This window comes from Neomonachus schauinslandi, chromosome 2 (assembly GCF_002201575.2).
Source record: "Neomonachus schauinslandi chromosome 2, ASM220157v2, whole genome shotgun sequence".
NCBI classification, from domain to species: domain Eukaryota; kingdom Metazoa; phylum Chordata; class Mammalia; order Carnivora; family Phocidae; genus Neomonachus; species Neomonachus schauinslandi.
The window spans coordinates 126,288,908-126,311,421 of record NC_058404.1 but is presented as its reverse complement, the minus strand read 5'-3'; the positions used below and the strand labels follow the sequence as shown (position 1 = coordinate 126,311,421).

The following is a 22,514-nucleotide window of genomic DNA, read 5'->3' as shown; positions in this document are numbered from 1 at the left end:
TCCACATGCTTTCTACCAGAAGGTTATCAAAACAAATCTTAAGTTACTTCTTGAATAGAAACCTGTCATCTTTGTACATTTATTGAAAATTTAGAAAGCAGAAATTTCACAAATATTTCCAAACATATTCTTTTTATAGCAGGCTTTTAAAATAATACAGTTTGTTCACATGTTTCCATAACCCACATAAAATAGTTTTAGTGACGAAACAGTTTGCTGACCTGAGCCATGTCTTCCTTCAATTGCTGTCTCACAAATATACTGGACTCCTGATGTTTATCCTTTTTAAGACACATGTATTTGAATAAATTATCTAAAAAACTATTCTTCATAAGCCATGCAAAGAAATCAGGAATCATTCGCTAGCCTTATATTCCCACATATTTTTATGAAGTGTAAGAACAAGTGGATTTGCTAAAAAATACACAACATGAAGGCTTCTACAACAGAGTTTAATTTTAAAAAATAAAAATAATAACAGCCAGATAGAATCTCTTAGCTTTCACCATCATTACTGCAGAGTGCGTTCGTCAACCTAGAAAAAAGTCCATAGGTCCAAAAAAATGGGTATGTAACCAAGCGCTAATTTTTGTCTATTGCAAAATATGGAACATTTGTAATTTATCTCTTTTCATTTTCTACTGATGGATTATACTGCCCTATGCAAATGCTGGTTTGGTGACCACTGTATAATGTAAAGATCGCCATCTATTGAACATAAGTAATTACTACACTTCAGTTCCTTGTGAGAATAGTACCTTAAAATCATTGAAGCAAGAAACAGTTCCTATATACACTCTGTATTTTCACATACAAATTGTTCATTACTTTTCCCAAATTAATCTGGGAAGACTACCGCTTATAAATACCTTTAAAAATAAAAACCAGTATTTGTAATATGCAGAAATTGACTTTCATGGTCCATATGCTCATTGTTGAAAGATATAAACAAGCAAACAAAAATCATCCAAATCCAGAGATAAATACTGAAAAAGTTTTGGTTTATTTACATTCTGGAGAGAATTGAATGCATTAAGTTCCTTAGAAGTTTTATCAGACCACCAGCACTTCTCTTACAATATTATTTGGATAAATTCTTTCTGTTTCACCCTTAGGGAGGTAAATTACATTGAAATTATTTGATTGAATTAAACCAGAAAGTAAAAGGAACTTATCTTCTTGACTAAAAGTCAATACTATTGAAGGCTCCTCCTGTAATTAACTTTTTAATTTCAAAAGATGTCACAACTTAATGAAGAGCATTGGTAATAGGCAGTCTTCATCCATGATGGAGGGCTTAATATTCTATCCTTTGTCACTATTCAATTTTACATATTTTAGTCACATTGAAAGTTTCAGAAGACCAAGTTTTTCTACCTTTATGTTATGTGAAGATGTATTTATTATGATAGTATGATTTTATAAAAGAAAGTTGAAATGATGTATTACATAATGTATAAAACATATGACAGGTATGGATATTTAGACATCTCAATTTTCCATGTCTTAGTCAAATTAAAGAACTCTTTTCAAATTAAATTAATCTTAAAAGTAGGTTCAACTGTCTATGTCTCTCCTTTTGTTTTTCTCTATTTTTAGGACTATTAACAGTATATGTTGAATGCTGCTTCTATGTCCAACTTTGCGAGAGGTGTTCATCTCCCAGTTACTCCTAATTAATTATTCCTGAAGAGTCTGTATTTATTTCTTTGAATAGAGTGTGTTAAAGCTAGGATGAAATCTGTGCAACTTTTGGGTTAGAGGTACATTATTTATTTTGTCTTTTCACATACTTTATTCTTTGTCCCAATATCCTAGTAACTCATAAGAAAAAAAGTAATTGAGAATAAATTTCTGAAAGATTTTAAAGAGAATAGTTTTAAGCAAACTTGGTGGACTCAGATTTATCCTTTGCTTACTGCAATGGCATCAAATATCTGTTATTAAATGAGCAAATCTTTTAGCAGGGTTATTGAAACAGTACCACATGCATGTTAAGAAAATGTACATTCACACACACAAATATTTAAATATGAAAAATAAAATGACCAGACAACAATAATTCAAGAGATTAAAAAAATGATGTTGTCAGGGGTTACTAAAAATTAACAAATGCTCATTGTCGAAAGATATAAACAAGCAAACAAAAGTCACCCAAACCGAGAGATAAATACTGAAAAAGTTTTGGTTAGTTTACATTCTGGAGGGAATTAAAGTCCCAATTAGAAAGGGATTCTAGACGAGCTCTCGGTAGTCTGTTTTTCTCAATGATTTATAACCCAAGTATTTATAGAACTTACAGATGAGATTTGGTAACGCTATATGCATTAAAAAAAAAAATGCTGGAGAATGGGAAAGAAAATAGAAGACTTGGAATAAGTACTTGTAGTACTGATTTTCAAAGAAGAAAAAAACTTATAAACTGTAAACTAGTTTGAATTTGAGGTCACCTGGAAAAAAAATCTAGAAGGCATTTTTAAAGCCTTGCCAGTGAGCACTGAGAAAAGGACAGAACTGCCAAGACCCAGAATTAAGTTCTCAAGAAACAAATCACACCCAATTTAACACAGTTTTGGTAGATTGGGGGAAATGTTAATTTTAACAAGTCATCAAAGAAAGGCTCTTAAGATCCTATTGAATTTAATAATGAAATGAGGTTAATGATTATCAAATTTTTAGATTCATGATAAACTGAAGGAGTTGAACGAAGGATATTGTTTTAAAGGATAAATTAGTGACTTGGATGAGGGGTTCTATAGCTTGCTTCCTAAATTTGAGGCTATCCTGAAGTGGGGAGGGATGGCATACATGTTCCATAACCAGATCATCCTTCGAACATATTTTAGGAGTCTGGGAAAATGGACCAAATGTAGTAGGAAAAAAAAAATTTAATATGGTTATGTGTAGTTTGGGTCAAATAATTTTGCTCTTCTGGGACATATTTGGTGGTAGGGGTGGATGAAGTTAGCAAAAATAAATATAAAAAATTAGGGATTTTAGAAAAAAGTAAACCCAATATAAGTCATGTCGTATGACTCTTAAAATTATAAGGCAAGCAATAGTTCAATTCTACACTTGTAAAATCTCACCTGACATATTACAATTAATCCTTGGCATTAATGTCTGACAATTATGTAGGTAATCCCGAGAAAATCAACTGAAAAATCAGCGATAGTTAAGCTGTCTGGGTCAGAAGCATTTATATGAGTAATTGATTTCAGCTGATAACAGGGCCTAGTTCCTTGGCCTAAATCCACAGCTATGTCGTCGTCTTCCCCAAACATTCTTCCTTAGTCTGACTTTAGTGATCCCTGCTCATGTTTATTATGTATACATTTAATAAATAAATCCAGCAAGTGCTTATGAAGTACTTATCATGTGGTACTCACTGTTGTAGATGCTTGGTTTATAACAGAGGCAAGGTTCTGTCATGGATTTACAATCTAGTGGAGCAAACATGCAATAAAAAAGCAAATAATATAGTTTTATGTTATGGTGTTATTCTATAAAGAAATAATATGGGACAATATGATGACTATAATGAGGGGAGGGGAGAAGTGAAGTCATTAGACACTAGTTAGGGAAAAAGAAGACATTTGAGCTGAAATATGAATGACCTGAAGGAGTTAACCATGCACATATACAGAACATAGGCTATCTAGGCAGAGGGAATAGCAAGTGCAAAGGCCCTGAGACAGGATTCAGCTTCGTGTGTTTAAGGAACTGAAAGAAGTCCACTATGACTGGAGCATAGTAAATAAAGGAGAGAGTGATAAGAGATTGAGTGAAGTAGTCAGGAACCAGATCATTTTTTGCCTTGTAAGTTGTGTTAAGGGATTTAGATTCTTATCCCAATTAATTGGAAAGCCCAGTACAGGATTTTAATCATGGGAGTAATATCTGATGTATGTTTTTAAAAGAGCCCTCTGAATACTATGTAAAATTGATTGTGAGGGAGAAATAATGAACACAGGAGACTAGTTATGTGTATCCCCTTAGTTCAGGCAAGAGATGATAGGAAGTTAAGCCAAAGAGGTACTAATGGAGAGGGAAGGAATTGGGTGGGTTTGTATTTTAGAGGAAGTGCTGACAATGGAGGGGCTGGGGTTGATGGGTAACAAAATAAAAGAACCAGTGAATTTGGTAAGAATTAATTGAGTTGGTAAGAGTCCGTGAAATTGGTTAAGGTCAGTTCAGTAAAAAAGCTTATAGAATCAAGATATAGAGGGGTGAGTGAGTTACAAAAAAAGGAGGTGCTTAACATCCAGACTTTAGAGATGTTAGTCTTATTGATGAAAAAGTAAAAGTTATGAATTCTGAAGTGCATGGCTGAGATGTTCCAGGCATGAGACTTACTAGCCTTGGAGGAATTATCTTTGAAGTGAAAAAGTCAAAGAAAATAACAGTCATGTTAGTCAGTGATTCAACATGACAACGCCGAAGTCATCAAGAATGATTGTTTGAATGGGGTAAAGAGGAAGAGAGTGAGTCAGGGCCTGAAGCAAATAGTGGGTGAGTAGAGGCAAGAAAATGAGATGAGTAGATAGTGAGTGGTATAATCTGATGATATGAGCCTTAAGGGACTGGGGATTTTGGAGGATCTAAGATGACTAATGTTAGAAACAATATTGAGGAAGGCATTATCTTCATTTCCAAGTTTATAAACATACAAGGTATGAGAGAGAAGAAACCTCTTTTTGAAGGGACTGCACAGAAGGCGCAGAACAATAGAGGGTACAGTGGAGTAACAGAGGATTTGGGACGGCTGAGAGGAATGGGAAATTGATCATATTGGGAGATACATAAAAAAACAGTAAAGAAACAAGAATCCAGGAGATGATGGATGACCCGAGGGGTTTGCCCTTCTGATTGTGGCAGGTAAATTGATGGAGAGTATGATGGGATTTATCCTTGTGGTCTGTTAGAGGAAAGTGGGCAGGAGAATCTAAGCTCCACAAGGGCAGGAAATTAAAGTAGGCAGTAGAATACGTGAGGATGCCTGGCATGAAGTGGAATCCAAATGCCGTTGTTGAATGAATGAGTGAATGCAGTGATTAATGGGAGAGCTCAGGACGAATGATCCAGAAGATTTAGCTAGAGAGTGTGTGACCCGTAGCTTTTGTTCTCTAATGCTAGTGGGATACTCACTCGAGCATAAGGTGCTTCGGTGGCATTCTCAAGACACCTGGCTTCTCCAAGGACTCATGATGTGTGGCTGTTGCATAGTAGGCATTCAGACAGATGCATGTATATTTTCAAATAGGTAACAGATTGAGCAGTGCTACTTAGTAAATAATATATCTTTTTATTCTGAATCTGAAATAATACCTTTATAATTTATAAATTCATTCTATAATGTTAGGATTACATAAATACTACAAAATGGCAGGTTTCTGCCCCATAGAGGAAGCTGTTTCTAGCTAATTGAAATCAATAATAGGAGCCATCAAGAAGAAATTGATGATGCAGAGTGAGAGGGGCAATGGTTAGTGGTTAGTACCTTACAGTTACTAAGGGATGTAGGCTTTTATCAGGGGATTATTCCAGGTGATTTTAAAGTTGGTGTTACCCCTTAAAATCTTTATATTGGGTTTTTAGAATAGATATAGTATAATATATGCTCAATCTTTACCTGTCTTATCTTGGGACCCTATAGAAAAATTTCTCTAGGGGCACTTGGGTGGCTCAGTTGGTTACCCATCTGCCTTGGGCTCAGGTCTGATCTCTAGGTCCTGGGATTAAACCCCGAGTTGGACTCCCTGCTCAGTAGGAAGTCTGCTTCTCCCTCTGCCCTTCCACCCTGCTTGTGCTCTTCCACTCAGTCTCAAATAAATAAATAAATAAATAAAAAGAAAAAATTCTCTAAAAATATCAAGGAATACTGTAGAGTTAATTAACCTAAGGAATTCACATAATGTTAAGACAGGGCATTATTCAATGATAGCCCATTAGGGAAAGCAACAGTAGAGAAATATGTAAGAGTTAAAGCAGAATTTGAAAAGTGTGAATAACATGGAATATATATATATATAGAGAGAGAGCAAACTCTTCCCCCAACATAAATAATAAGTTCCATTTGCTTCAGAGATCTCCCTTATTCTTTCCCTCTTTTCCTTTCTTCTGTAAAGTGGGAACCTCCAAGAAAAATAATTTGAGTCAGTCCTTTATCTTTGCTCTCACAAAAAGTAAATCTCATTTTGGGTGGTATTTTCATGTTTGATCATTTCCTTCTTAATCTTCTTTTTACATCTAACATTCAGTCCTTTCTGCTTCCCCATGTATAAAAAGCAAGGATGCCCCTACTTGCTGACTTTTAAGTTCACTGTAAGGTGCCATCTGTAATGTAGAATTAGCAGGCTTAAATAATGTTTTTAGGCTGCTACAAAAACAAAGGCTATTGAAATCAGTTAATAAATTTGGCTTGTGATTAAGAGTGCCAGAAATTTCCAGCTTAAGTTTAATTGATTTAATTTTCCAGAAGGGAAATCCAGTATTATTGTGTGAATGTTTGCTTTGTGGAAGAGTGAAAATACAAAGGACAATTGTCATTTTCCTCCTTTACTTGGTATAAAATACATATTTTAAGGATTGAATTTCTCCTCTCATTGCCATGTGGGGATGTAATAAGTCACTCTATTTGGTTATTTTGTGATATTTATAAAGAGAGTGAGGAATTGAAATTTTTCGTTGGAAACTTGAAGTTTTTATGCTGCAAAAGAAAGTTTCTGCATTCTTTTTCACATAGTTTAAAGGTTAGCCTTCGTGACGAATTTATTCTTACATGGTTTACGTATAATTCTAATATGGGTGAGCCAGATTAGCATTTTGAAATTGTATTACTGATGGAGAACTTTCACATCCCGCAATCAGGAATAGCCAGTAAAATAGTACTAAAAACAGGCAAGTGTGTAGGCTTAAGGCACAGAAGACAGGAGAAGAGGAGTGGTCAACTGGGTCTTATACCAAGACTAAGTAAAATGAGGAATGTACTCAAAAAGAAAAGCTGTACGATTCCACCTATATGGTGGAGCTATTAAAGAAATAAAATTCACGGAACAGAAAGTAGAATGGTGGTCACCAGGGGGTGGGTGGTGGGGAAAAAGAGGAGTTGCTGAATGGGTGTAGTTTAAGATTTGCTATAAAGTTCTGGAGGTCTGTTTCACAACAATGCGTATACTTAATACTACTACTGAACTATACACTTAAAAATGGTTAAGATGGTAAGTTTTATGTTGTGTTTTTTATCACAATAAAAAGAACATGAGGACTGCACATTTGTCAATTGAATTTAGCCACAAAGAGATCATTAGTGACCTTGGCACGAATATGGTTTTATCAAGGCTGGAGGATGAGGCCCACTTGAGCTGGTTGAAGAGTGACAGGCAGGTGAGGAAATGGAGACAGTATTTCTGGAGTAAAACTATTATTCCCTTTGGCTGTTATTGGGGATAGGAAAATAGAAGGGAAGGCAGTTTTGTTGGTGGGTTTTTTTGTTTGTTTGTTTGTTTTGAGAAGCTATACTATAGTATTTTTGAATGGGGACTCAAAGCATGCAGTGGAGAAGAAGAATAAAAAATACAAAGGAGATAGATAATTGAGGCCCCTGAGAAAAAGGGAGGAGATGGAGTCCACAGCATAAGGATCTTGCTTTTTGACAGCTGTCAGTCCTGGGGCATAGAAAGAGAGTTCCATTCCCTGTTCCTGCAGGATGGTAAATTAGTAAGATGAGCAACATCACACTGGCTTTGCCTGGATAGATTGCTAGTATGGGTCCCCATTGGAAAGCATGGAAAGACACAATTGCCGAGAAAGATAATGCACAAATAGCTCTTTGTTCATTTTTCCTGAAAAAAGCAGGCCAAAAGCCTGCAAGCTCAATTCTCCAGACATATCTGGGAAGGATAAAGTCTTCATACCTCGCTCTCATAAGAAATGAAAACTCACTTAACAAAGAGAATTTGGCTGCTGTAGAGGTGCTATTAATTAGAGCTTCTTCCAATCCTAAAAGGAATAAATATTAGGGAATGACAGAATTAGAGTAGATATTGATGTCTGTTCCATATTAAATGAGGTAGTTTAAGATTTTCTTAGGTCTAGTATTTTTAGAGGTTGGCTAAGCAAAGGGATAGGTAATCAGTGTGTGTAAGACATGGGAAACCGGCCAAGTGCATTTGTTTGGAAACTTGGAAATCTGGCTTTAGAAGGAATTTCATGAGTTCTGTGAACTTTATTCTCAAGTGACACTCATTTTTCCAATCAGCATAGTGCATGGAGGTATTGGAAGACTGAACTCCAGCTTACTCCTTTTTCTTATATCTTAGTCCTCGATACGTATTAGTATGAAAACATTGATAATTCTTTATATTTTCTTTTTTTTTTTTCTAGAATATTGATAATTCTTTATGTTGTAAAGGACATTTTTAGAGGTATTTTTGGAGGTCTAGTAATTTCTTAGAGGTTGATCATGTGCCCCTTCTTGCTTAGGTAGTAATATAGTACCTGTTTAACCTGAACTGCTATACAGTCTCCAGTCTCTAGAAGGTACAAATATTTTCTAAGAAATATATGTATATTGTGAGTGACTTCTATATTTGAAAACAATAAGTTTCATTCATGCATTCATTCAACAAATATTTATTGTTTACTTTGTTTTAAGTACTTTGTTACACTTCATTTGTACCATTAAACCTTTACCTCAGGGAGCTTCTAATTTGGTTAGGGAGTCCAGAATTAAACAAATAACCACACAAACTGTCTGATTACATTAATTACAAATAAGTTCTGTAAAGAAAAGGTGCAGGGCAGCCTAAGGTGATGTGGGGAATTGGAGAGGCCTCCCAGAGGAGGTGATGTTTAAACTGAGGGCTGAAGGACACTTAGAAATTAGCCCAGTGAAGTTGCGGTAGAGAGGTAGGCATAAAAAGTGAGAAGTAGCAGACTATGCAGAGGTCTTGAGATGGGAAGAAGCTTGGCCTGTTTCGGGAAGAGATGGGAAACCAGTTGGACTGGAGCAAGGCAGAGAAAAAGAAGAGCTCTGTAAGATAAAACTAGAGAATAGGGAGCCCAGGACCACAGTTGTCTCTAAAGCAGTGCTGGAAGGCTCAGCAACAGACAGGATCAGATTTGTATTGTTAAAAGTGTACTCTGGTAGCTATGTGGAGAGGTTTTTCTCTAGACAGGGGTTAGCAAACTTTTTTTGTAAAGATACAGATAGTAGGTATGTTAGGTTTTGTGAGCCATATGGCGTGTCACAATTACTGACCTCTGTATGTAATGTGAAAATAGCCATTGACATATGTAAATGAAGAAACCTGGCTGGGTTCCATAAAACTTTATTTAAAGTTTATTAAAACTTTGTGGCTGAAATTTGAATTTCATATAATTTTCATGTGTCATGAAATATTCTTTTCATTTTTAAAAAACCATTTAAAACCACTCTTAGTTCATAGGCCATACAAAACGAAGTGGTGGGCTACATTTGGCCTGATACTCATGGTTTGCTGACCCCTGTTATAGGACTTACAGTTCTTATTCTTTTAACATTTTCTACTCTATCTCTTAAATGATATCTTAATTCTAACATGACATTTTTATTAAGTTGTCTACCTTTCTTTTTCAACACTCTGTGGTAAAGGTGTGACAGGTGCTAAATAAAAAATGGGAATATAATCTGTCCTTTTCTATTTCTTTATCTTAGTGTTACATTTTCTATTGTGAAAATCAGTATAATATGACTGATATATTCTATTTTTTCCACAGCTTTTTTTTTTTAAACAACAGGCAATTTTGTATTTCTCCTATTTATGTTTTCTTCCCAAAGTATTATACTTGGTGCTTTCTTCTTTCAAACCTCACACTGCATTTTTCATCTTTTTTTAACCTGGTGATAGTTCTAAAATTTAATTCTGGCATTCAGAAGAAAAAATGGTACAGACATCAGAAAAACAAAAAGTAAAGCAACACAGCTGCATGCAAACATTTGTTGTGCGACTGGATAAAATACTTTGTTTACATCAAGAAAAACAACACCCATATTATTTCAGATCTACAAATAGCTTTCTGAATTGAAAGGAGGTTTTTAGTTGCTTTCTTGCAGTGCACTATTCAGGCAGCTGCCCCACAAGATGCTGGAAAGCATTATGTAGTGGAAATAGTACAGACAGACCTGGTTCAAATTCCATCCGACTCTTACAAGGTATATGATATTAGGCAACTGAATTAATTTCCTAGAGCCCAACTTCCCTGAAACATGCAAAATACACAGTCTTTTGTATTGGGACTCTGTGAGAATTCCCATACGCCTTTCTTTCCTCACATGAAGGTAGCCATGTTAAAAAAAATTGGGGGAGAGAATAGATTTGGTGGTGGTGAGGGTGTTGGTTTGGGTTTTAACCTTACTGCAGATATGAAGTTAAAAAAACAAAAAACAAAAAACTAGAGTTATGCTGAGCGAAATAAGTCAAACAGAGAAAGACATGTATCATATGATCTCACTGATATGAGGAATTCTTAATCTCAGGAAACAAACTGAGGGTTGCTGGAGTGGTGGGGGGTGGGAGGGATGGGGTGGCTGGGTGATAGACATTGGGGAAGGTATGTGCTATGGTGAGTGCTGTGAATTGTGCAAGACTGTTGAATCAGTACCTCTGAAACAAATAATACAATGTATGTTAAAAAAAAAAAAAGATAGCAGGAGGGGAAGAATGAAGGGGACGAAATTGGAGGGGGAGACAAACCATGAGAGACGATGGACTCTGAAAAACAGACTGAGGGTTCTAGAGGGGAGGGGTGTGGGAGGATGGGTTAGCCTCGTGATGGATATTAAAGAGGGCACGTATTGAATGGAGCACTGGTTGTTATATGCAAACAATGAATCATGGAACACTACATCAAAAACTAATGATGTAATGTATGGTGATTAACATAACAATAAAATATTTAAAAAAATAACCCTAGAGTATTCTCCCAAAGGAACCAGTGTACACTTGAAAGGTGGTATAGATGATAAATGTCTGTACTTTTCATTAATATTTCCTTTACCTTGTTTATTTTGCTTCTGAAAACTTAGGTTTGACAGTTCTCTGGAAGACCTACCTCAGAGTGGACCTCACCCACCTGCAACTCCTCAGGTTTTACATATTGGTAGCCAAGTAGCCACACTTTCTAAAGTAACCACGTATGCTAGGTAGAGTTTTTTTCCCTCATGGTATGTCGAAATTTTAATGCTGGTGGTGAAATTAAATACTAAAACTGACTAAAAAGGAACAAGTGATCATAGATTACAGAACTGACATCATTAATATATAGACAAGAAACTTTGGCACTCAGCTTTGGAGCACCGCTTTATACCGCTTTCATATTTGTGTATGTGTGTGTCTCTCTTTTTGTTTAGATTCAAAGTTCTCATATAGAGTTAGGAAATCTATGCTTCTTTTTATTCACTGTGATTTGGAAAGTCAACTTTCTTGAGTTTGTTGTAAGTCTACTGAGTTAGAGCATTCACCTCTAAAAACGAAGTGATACGTTCCACGTTCCCACACATATTCTAAAGGTATTCGTGTTACTTATAAGATTTTGCAGGTCTCTGCTGATACTAAGTCCTTTTTTTATTATTATTTGTGATACAATACAAGGAAAGAAGTCCATTACAGTTTCCTTTTCTTTTTACAGGAGAAAGACAATTTAGCTGATTTACTTTTTAGCTGATTTTTTTTATAGACTTAGGTTTCTAGTTGTTATTTGCTATCACTTCCCCCAAATAGCAGCCATTGCTTGAAAGATGCAGAGTAATTGAGGAATTCAGAGTTGAATCACTTGGTAACTTTTTCTTCCACATTGCATGACACTCATATTACCCTGCTTTGCCACTGATAGCATCTCTCTTTTCTCTTTCCAGACCCATTCTTTCTTTTCTAGCCATTCACAATGGTTGCTAAAACATAGCCAATACAGTTCAATTATAGGCTTGCAGAAAAACTATACTTAATTCTGTATGATTTTTAAAAATGGCTTGCCACTGTTTCTTTAATATGCTTTCTAATTGTAAAGCTATAGCCAGTGGAACTGTGAATAATGGATTATCAAATTCTTCTGAGAAGGAGAAAAGACTTACACAAATGCACAGTTTCAGACATCAGAGCTCTCATTAACCTGGATTGAGTTTGGCACATAATTACTTTGTGTTGGAGGTGACCACTGTCACAAATTGTGAAAAAAGTGGTCATAGAATGGTGAGGATGTTCATTAATAACTTGCATGCATAAATGAAGAGGAGAGGTTACAGGTTTCATGCTATACATTTTAGACTTTCTTTTAACTTAATAAAAAAATTTCTCAATTTCAAGTTAATAACCAACTTGGAAATCATTACAGTCCAAATGATGGAATGTTCATTTCTGTCCAGGTGTTTGACCTTTTCTAAAAGACGAAAGGAAAATATTTATTATTTTAAGTCATAAGTGTTCTGAAAATGGAATTTCATACCAGCATTTTTGAGTCTTTACAGAGCTAACTGGAAATAGAAGTATAGAACATCAGCAGAGAGGGTGATGTTTTAGTCATATTCACTTTAACTACTGTTTATTTTACAAAGGTGCTGTCCTTCCCCAAGTAGGTTTATTCTCAATATTTTAAAGTTATTTCTTGTTCCTTTTAATATGTATTGCTGCTTCTGAATAGGCAGTCGGTTGTACCTGCTTCTCCTGAAAGCACAAGTCTCATTAAAATGTCAGGCTCTGGGTGTATATCATCTCTAAGGTAAAGCTCTATATGTGGAGTCTTTTTAGAAAAATCGACATAACCTTCCTTTCTGTGATTACAGAAATTCAAACTTCATATTTAGATTCATTTTCTACTTAGATGCTGACAAATCAATCTTCATATGTGTGTTATGTATTGATTTAACTTTAAATAGGATACATTCAAAAGCGTTTGTATCTCAAAAATCAGTTTTATGGAGGACTATATATCAAATTTTAATTTCTGAGAGAAATCACAGCAACAGTAAATAAATGACCTGAACTCTTACTACACTTCTGTATCATACCTTTTAATGTCTAAATATTAATATGAGATGGTTACTATCTTATCGTTATTATGCTATCTCTTCTCACTTTCCTTTTTTTGTTCCTCTCCTCTTTTTTTTTTCTTTCCCTACGTATCAATTTAAGCAGCTCCACAAGAAATGTGGTGACAAGTTCTTTGGCAGGTTTTCGAAACTTTTCTACCTTCTCACCTCCTGCTAGATACAGTGCTGCAGTTCTTAGTAGTGCGGCTGCTACTGTGTCTGCTGTTCTTGCTGCAAACCCAGCCAGAGCTACACGTACAGGGTGCGTCTCGTGTGACTCCAGCAGTTCCCACTGTCTTACAGGTCCCCTCAAAGCAAACACAGCCATTTGAAACAGTCACAGCTCTCTGTGAGATCTTGATTGTGTTGTGGCCCTAGGTTGTAGACATATCCCACAATGTGTATTACTGGCTTTTCTTTAAATCATCCTTTCATCTGTTTCCATGATTCCCATTTATCCATGATACTTTTCAGTTGCGTGGATTACTGCATGTTGTATGCTTTTATTGAGTTTTGGATTTTTATAATTTTTAGTTTTTATATCTGGGACAGAATCAACCATCAATAGATAATTTTAAGTTCTTATTGGTATTCTTTTCGCTCACAAACTGATTGTATTTGAGGGTGATCTCAAGTCTAACTACACCCCTCCTCCCCAAAAAAAAGAATAACTTTTTATTTTTATGAGATTTTGTTTTTACATAATTTCTAGTAGTCTTTATAAAGCTTTATGTGCTTTCTAAAAGATTGTCTCAACTAGTTTTGGTGAAAATTTAGTCAATTCTGTATTGATGAGTAAAATAATAGAGTACTCAGACATTCTTTTCATCCTCTTTGTTCTTTTTGCCTGTCTGTAAAATGTCTGTCTCTGTCTCTTTCTGGAAATGTTTCAAATCACAGACTGTAAAGACTACTTTCTGCTGTTGGTTGTGTGATTTTTCGACTTAAAACTCTTTCTAAATGCTCACCAGGCTCTCCAGCCCTGATAAATATCACTCCCTCCTGGATGCACTTTGCATCAGCCCTGTTTCCAAGCCTTTAGCTTTTTCGTACCTGCAGTCCTCGAGGAAGTCATCTGGCTCGATCCATGTTAAGAAAATAAGGTACTGTGGAGCAGATATCACAGTGGTGGTTTGCTATAAAAGATACTGCTTTCTGTAACACCTAACCACTGTATTAACAAACCAGGTGAGAAAGTCCTAGAGTGGATTTGTGTTCAGTTTTAAATTAACTGTAAATTCAGTGCAATGCTAGTGGACAAGCATGTTATTTTAAATGATCATTAACTCCCCTTTTAACCCTTGGTGACATCTTTTATTAGCACACTTGATGTTTAGTATGAAATTATGAGTAATTTCGTGAGTATTTAAATTACAGTATAACCATTTCATTGCATGGATGGTACCTATACTAGGATAGTCAAATGTTTAGTAAGACATACCTTTATATCTTTTGAAAAAATGAAAAAGAATAATAAAATAGTTCATTTTGATTGGCTACTACTGTCTTATATAGTTCTTAAATATGAGGGTTTTACTTGGGCAAACAACTTAATTTTTACCATATCTGGGAAATTCTGAAACACAAAATTAATTTTTCTCCTAAACTTAACAATTCTGCCAAAAATTGTTAGGCATAATATAAGAAATAAAAATATCCCAAGTGTTCATGAAATGTATAATCTTAACGAAATAACTGTTGAAAATCGTCTCTGATGGAACATAAAATTAATGGCAGAGTGTACAACTATGACTATAATTAGTAAAAGCCTGATATGACATAGGCTATCTACTCATCATGTGTTTGTGTTCTAGTCACTGTTACAGAGGTTTTCAATATACTTAATTATAATTCTGAGTAGCTTTTAAGGGAGATATTTAAACAGGGAGAGAGAGAGAGATCATTGTACATTTTTCTCTAAGGAAAAAAGACACTTGAAATTATTTTGTATTTGTGGAATTGTGAGTGTTAATTGAGCAGAAATCTTTCATCGTCAGGGCTAAGTCTATACAGAGACAGGTTACTGAACCACACTTGGAATAAAAAATCCCTTTGAGGACCTAATGGAATGCTCACATCTTCTCTCCAGAAAAATACCTATTGCATTTTTTTAAAACTAAATGGCCAGTGGTATGTTTTGATGGATATCAAATGGAGATGGGATAGGGAAAATTGGATATAGGATGGAGAAAAATACCAGTTGTGTGAGAATACCCTGTCTCCATTAGTGGCATGCTCATTCAGCTCTTATCTTTATATTCCAGTAAGTTATTTTGCACTCGCTGTTTAATAAAAAAAGAGCAACATTAAAATTCTTGCAAACCTTGCTTGGTTGGAGAATTTTAATGCTTTTCATTTATCATTGTGAAACTAAGGACAATTTTATAACGTTTTTGTACATAACCCTTACATGCAGAGCAATCTGTCTTTAAGTAGAGATAAATTACTCTGAAGGAAATGAATCGAGTTTTCCCTTCAAATCAAACATTTTGTGTTTAAATAAACTTCTTGTTTTAAAAAAAAGTGTGCATGAAGTTATGGACTGATGGATGCTATCCATGCTTATAGAACAGGTGTTAGTAGCCATTATCACTTTTTATTAACAGCAATAGGCACAAACTAAATATATTTTGGTATTTGGGAAAGGGAAATGATTTTCGACAGGGTAAGCGAGTTGGCATTCTGGAAAGCAGGAACACTGGGTTTCCCGAGGAGACCTTTTAAATTTTAAATTTAGAAAAAACATGTAAGGCATGATTTCGGAAATAAGATACCAATTTAAGTTATCATGCCATACTATATTAGTAAATTAGTCATTAATTAAAAATATTTTTGCTGTTAGTGATTATTGTAACATTTTATTCCCAAATATAAAATAATATAGCCAATGACTTTATTAATTCTTTAATCTTTAGTACATGATACCTGTTGTTTATGTATTTTATTTAAATAGTAGCTAATACTAAAAATTAGGCAAAAAGACGTTAGCTCTTTTAGAGACCTAGGCATTATATATTTAGATATATGATTGTCTCGATAAAACCCTAATATTCTTCCATTCCTACATTAAATGTTCTAAGTAAATAGAGATCTATTTCTCCTGAGACTGTTGAACTCCGCTTATCAGTCCTGAATTTAAATATAAATGGAATAACTGTCTTGCTTATAATTTAGAATTTTATAAGGTCTTTATAATCCACTGCACACACTTTGTATCTAAAGAGTACTGTTTAAGATTTAAACATTTTAGGCCTTTTGGGAGAGAATATATAAAGACCATGTACAAAGGATACAATAAAAATGTACATATGTATAGGTAAAAATTGAAGTGTAAGAAGAGACTCTCCATTGTTTGGGAGAATGTGGGACCTTTCAAAGTTCTGTGGACAGATTTTTTTTTTTTTCCCTCTATGCTTAGCATGGAGCCAAGTACTTTACTTGTATTACATGTATTATCTCATTGTGTTTCATTTAATCCTAACAATAACCTTGGAATAAAAGTAGTATTTTCATCTGATTTTACAGATGAAGAAACATTATCAACTTTGGGTAACTTACCCAAAGTCACAGTAAAGTCCCCAGCTTCAGTTTATAATGTAGTGCCAGAGACAAGATACATAAAGAAGTTACTGGTATTTATTTATTTATTTTTTTAAACCCTGGGTATTACAAATTGAAATGTTAACTATACGTGATGCAGTTTATATGTGTCATGAACTGAGGGAAGGAGTGTCTCTACTTCTCGAAGATTAATTAAATATATTAATTGTTTGGTATGGTACACAGTGCATGATAGATATTATTTTTACTACGGTTGTTAACTATAAATGGTACGTGGATGTGTGCAGAGGGAGAGTGGGGGAGGTGCCTTCTATGTAGAGCCTGAAAAAAAAAATGGAGAACTGTGGACAGAGAAGAGGCATGGCCAGCATATAATTTGTATCACAACGTGATAGGAGATAATGACTGGACAGGTAGATTGTAGCTATATCTTAGAAGGTTTTGAATGTCATGCTGAAGCATAACTTATAACTTAGCCCTCCACCCTCTGATGGTTAAATCGGGTCTGCAGCCTCTCCATCATCTACTTAAATACCCTTTGGAGACAGGCCTCTCACTAAAGGTATTGTTAGGAAACAGAATACTTCCTTTGGACAATTTTTCACATTAGGAAGTACCTCCTTTTATTGAACCAAATCTGTCTCACCATAGACTTGACACTACATTAGGCAAACAGAATGTAGCCATGTAGAGTGAATCCACATGTCACATATTTGAGGATTGCTCTTTCGCTTCTCCTGAGGTTTTTTCATACCCTAGGCCAATGTTACCAGTTCCTTCAACCAAACTGCACTAGGCTTGGCATTAATTTTCTATCATCCTGGTCAACTTTCGTCTACGTAAGTCTGTCTGGCAGCTGTCCTGGAGTTAAATTTTAACTCATTCAGGTTATTAAACATTAAATGATGATTTGGGTTTTGTTATTTCCACATTATATTTTTGTTTCATCTGTAACTTCTAGTATTGCTTGGTCATAAATTTTCTTCTCAGAACTGTGAATATATGGATTATTAGTTTTTTTTCAAATCCACATGAACCCTAAAATTAACCTTAGAATTAAAATGACCCGTACTGCTGTATTGTTTTCAAAAATCATGTATTTGTAATGTATAAGAATATTGAAAATAAGTCTTTTATCATTTTAATATATTAATTATCCTTTTCATATGTTTAAGCTCTTTTCTGTGCCTTAGAGTATGCTAAGTATTTTATACATAATTATCTTACTTAAGCCTCATGGAACTCTTATGAGCAAAGTATTATCCCCATTTAAAGTTTAGATAAATGAGACTTAGAGAGGTAAAATAATTTGTTCATCACAAAACTTTTAAAAAGGTACTCATAACCATTCTACTATAAAGCTTAAACTCTATTTCCATTAATATTATTTATTGTGTCATCTTTATTGATACGTGTTCAGCATTGCCATTAAGTAGTTTTTTACTTTTCATTTATGAAAATTACTAAAATGCTTAAATTTTTCATTGTATTGTATGTTTTAATATCAAGTGGATTTCAGTTTTTCATGAAACTGATTAGAAATGATAAAAGAAGGTGATGGTTCTGTTACATTTGAATTTGAGAGAACAATAATAAGGAACAATATTTTAAAATAGCTCTAGAATGATTTTTCAAAACTGTTTAGTGTCAAAGGTGCCCTAGGACCACCCCCTCACTAGAGGATTTATAGAACTGGGTATACAGTTGTACTCATGACTAAGATTTATTATAGTGTGAGAATACAAAGCAAAATCAACAAGAGAAAGGGTACTTGGGATCAAGTCCAGAAGAAAAGAGGCTCAAGTTTCCAAAAGTCTTTTCCCAGTGAAGTCACACAGGATATGTTGATTCCTACAGCAGTGAGTTTTTTGTTTTTGTTTTTTTTTTTAAGATTTTATTTATTTATTTGACAGAGAGAGACAGCAAGAGAGGGAACACAAGCAGGGGGAGTGGGAGAGGGAGAAGCAGGCTTCCTGTGGAGCAGGGAGCCCGATGAGGGGCTCGATCCCAGGACCCTGGGATCATGACCTGAGCCGAAGGCAGACGCTTAACGACTGAGCCACACAGGTGCCCCTGTACAGCAGTGAGTTATGATAAAACATGTAAAGTGTTGTCTACCAGAGAAGCTCATTAGATACTAAGTACTTAAGGTTTTTATTGGAGCTCCTTATGTTGTCACGCTGTGCCTAGTTCATACTGTAAGTCCAGACTCACAGAAGGAAAGTAGGTATTTAGCATAAACCACATTGTTTGTATAGCTTAGGCATAGTGAGCTACTCTTACCTTTTAGAGAAAGTTTTATATGACTGTAGGGAACTGTTTACCAGCCAACTTCTCAAATGCCAGTTAGAGGCCAACCTTGCAAACAGGCCTTCCTAAGACTAGGCAGCACCCTTAGGCCTCCTTTGTTAGGTGTTCATCCCAGATTCAAGAGCACTGGAGAAATTAGGTATTCTTATTAATTTGGTAGTATAACGGACATGATTGAATTTGAATTTCTTTTCATTGAAATAATCTCAACCTAAACAGTATAATTAAGGGACATTTATTTTACTGGTCATTAATTAGTAGTCTATATTGATCTACTCCTCCAGCTGTTGTTTTCAGTTATTGAAGGACTTGAGTTCCTGTGCATGCAATTATTTAAGCAAGCAATATCTTGATTTCTGTTCAGAAGTTATAGGATGTATTCTTCTTGTTGTTGTTACAATAACTTGAGAGAAACTGCTATAGTATTATATCATTCCAAAGTGCATATTTTATAATTTGAGCTACCTAAAATTAATTTTTTTGAAATGACAACATATAATTATAAATAATAAATGACAGGGTAATGAAAAGCCATATGATCTTCCAAATCAAACTGGAACCAGCACAGGTAAGGCCTCCTGTTAAGCAAGTAAAGTAACTCTGGTTGAGTGAAGACAATAGCAGTCTTGTCTCTTGTTTTCCTGTATTGTGAACATAGAACACTGGATGTTCTCTTAAGCTGGGGATGTTGTCTCTTGTTTACCATTCTGTGGCCAGTGCATAGCATGATGTTTGGCATGTAGTAGGTGCTTAAATATTTGTTCAATGAATGAGTGACTGAGTATTGAGTGAAAAGAGTGGTAAGATGTCAGGGAAACTTAGTTCATAAAATACCAGAAGAATTTGAGAAAGAAGGGGAAAAAAAACCTGTGCCATTTCATAGAGATTATCAGGAATTCTCTAATAATTAGTTGCTTTAATCTAGATGATTTTTCTGAAATGTTGAGATAGAGAAGAATAGGAAGAGGAAATTAGCTTATATTCGAAAGGATTGGCTGTAACAGTGTTTCAGTAGCCTAATTTCTCATGATAGACCTTTTAAAGAAATTTCCAAAGTACTGAACAAATGTAATCTTCTTTCCTTTCCTTTCTTTTTTTGTTTTTGTTTGTTCATTTCAAAGAGAGACAGTCCCTCAGTCATAGTTTTCGAGTTTTTCTTTTTTAAAATATTGGTTAATTAATATTTTTGTTTTCCTTAGAGATTTAATAGATTGAGAAAAGAAAGGATCATTGCTAAGTTAGTTTGCTACCACTTCACCAAAAATGTTCCCTTATTTTCTTTCTAGCAACACCCAGGACACTTCTCAGCAGTTGGCTCCATCAGTAGCTTCAGCACGGAGCATGCCTGAGAGGCAGGAGAGCCCAGCCTCCACCAGACCAGGGGTGACCGGTCTCACAACTGCTGCCGCCTTCAAGCCTCCAGGATCCACCAACATTGTCAAGTCACCAAGTTGGCCACAGCCAAACCAAGCAGGTATGCCAAAGAAATCTCTTGCTTTATGTTTTTCTTAAGTATAATTCTGAAAATGTCTTCCAGGATATATGATAGAATTCACTGGTGAAACCCATTCTCAACCATCTAAGCTTTAAAAAGGTCTGCAAGGAATAGCTATAGCTATTTTCCTCTGAAGTATTTCATAAACATTCTGTGTGTGTTTGATACAATTGCCCTTTGCTATTCATAATTATAGAATTTGGAATTTCTTTGTTTCCCAAATTACCAAGAAATGTGTGGATTGTAAACTTGGGATCTTATTAACGAACTATATCATTGGAAGGTTAACCTTGGAATTCTGACATTTTAGTTTTGATGATACATACAAAATAACAACAACAGAAGCATTTATTTTCATCAGTTACTGAAGAAAAAATCTTTGACTTCTTGTCTTCTGAAGATTTATGAGATGGAGGTGGAAGAAGTTTTCAGTGCCAGAAAGAGAACATATTTTATTTTAGTTGTTTTATTTTTGTTTTATTTTATTTGAGTATAGTTGACATGTAATATTAGTTTCAGCTGTACAGCATAGTGTCTTGACAGTTCTGTACATTATGCTGTGCTCACCATAATAAATGTAGTTACCATTTGTCACCATACATTATTATAATATTATTGACTATATATTCCCTATGCTGTACTTTTCATCCCCGTGACTTACTTAATTTATAACTGGAAGTTTGTACTTCTCAATCCCTTTGACCTATTTTACCCATCCCATTAGCCCCTTACCCTCTGGCAGCCACCACTTAGTTCTCTACATTTATGACTCTGTTTTGTTTATTTGTTTGACAATCCGTATTGTCACCAAAGGCATGATCTCATCCTTTGTTATGGCTGAGTCCATTGGATATTTATACCACATCTTTATCCATTCATCTGTCGATGGATACTTGGATTGCTTCCCTATCTTGGCTGTTGTAAATAATGCTACAGTAAACATAGGGGTTGCATATATTTTGTTGAATTAATATTTCTGTTTTCTTTGGGTAAGTACCCAATAGTGGAATTACTGGATCCTACGATATTTCTATTTTTAAGTTTTTGAGGGATTTCCATACTGTTTTCCACAGTAGTTGCACCAAATTCTAGTCCTACAAATAGTACACAAGAGTTCCCTTTTCTCCACATCCTTGCCAACACTTGTTATTTCTTGTGTTTTTTATTTTAGCCATTCTGACAGGTAGAAGGTGATACCTAATTGTGGTTTTCATTTGCATCTGCCTGATGATTAGTGATGTTGAGCATCTTTTCATGTGTCTTTTGGCATCTGTATGTTTTCCTTGGAAAAATGTTTATTCAGGTCCTTTGCCCGTTTTTAATCAGATTATTTGGGGTTTTTTGGTGTTGCCTTGTATAAGTTCTTTATATTTTGGACCTTAACCCCTTATAAGATACATCATTTGCAAATATCTTCTCCCATTTGATAGGTTGCCTTTTCATTTTGTTAATGATTTTCTTCCTTGATTTTGCTGTAGTCCCAATAGTTTATTTTTGCTTTTGTTATTCTTGCCTGAGAAGACATATTTAGAAAAATGTTGCTAAGGCCAATGTCAAAGAGATTACCGCCTATATTTTTTAAGGAGTTTTATTATGGTTTCAGGTCTCAGAGTTAGGCCTTTAATTCATTTTTAGTTTATTTTCATGTATGGTATAAGAAAGTGGTCCCATTTCATTCTTTTGCATTTAATTGTCCAGTTTTCCCAGGAATGTTTATTGAAGAGACTATCTTTTCCCCTATTGTAATGTTCTTGCCTCCTCTATCATAGAGTAATTGACCATATAAGCCTGGGTTTATTTCTGGGCTCTGTATCTTGTTCTGTTGATCTATGTTTCTGTGTTTATGCCAGTACCACAGTGTTTTGATTACTGTAGCTTTGTAGTATAGTTTGAAATCTGGGACTGTGATACCTCTAGCTTTGTTCTTTTTTCTCAACATTGCTTTGTCTATTCAGGGTCTTTTGTGGGTCCATACAAATTTTAGGATTGTCTGTTCTAGTTTTGTGAAAAATGCTATTGGTATTTTCATAAGGATTGCATGGAATCTATTAATTGCTTTGGGTAGTATGGATATTTTAACAA

The 22,514-nt window shown here is 34.8% G+C and overlaps 1 protein-coding gene across 2 annotated transcripts in view; it reads left to right on the top strand.

Moving 5' to 3' along the window:
• Positions 1 to 22,514, top strand: part of PDLIM5 (PDZ and LIM domain 5) — a 204,191-nt gene that overhangs the window by 136,174 nt on the left and 45,503 nt on the right. The window contains exons 9-12 of one of the 2 annotated variants that reach the window (XM_044912907.1): positions 11,069 to 11,185; positions 13,164 to 13,328; positions 14,038 to 14,169; positions 20,224 to 20,411. In XM_044912907.1, coding sequence (XP_044768842.1) covers positions 11,069 to 11,185; positions 13,164 to 13,328; positions 14,038 to 14,169; positions 20,224 to 20,411 — 602 coding nt within the window. The remainder of the gene's footprint in view (positions 1 to 11,068; positions 11,186 to 13,163; positions 13,329 to 14,037; positions 14,170 to 20,223; positions 20,412 to 22,514) is intronic. The other variant, XM_021680426.1, reaches the window with a different exon arrangement.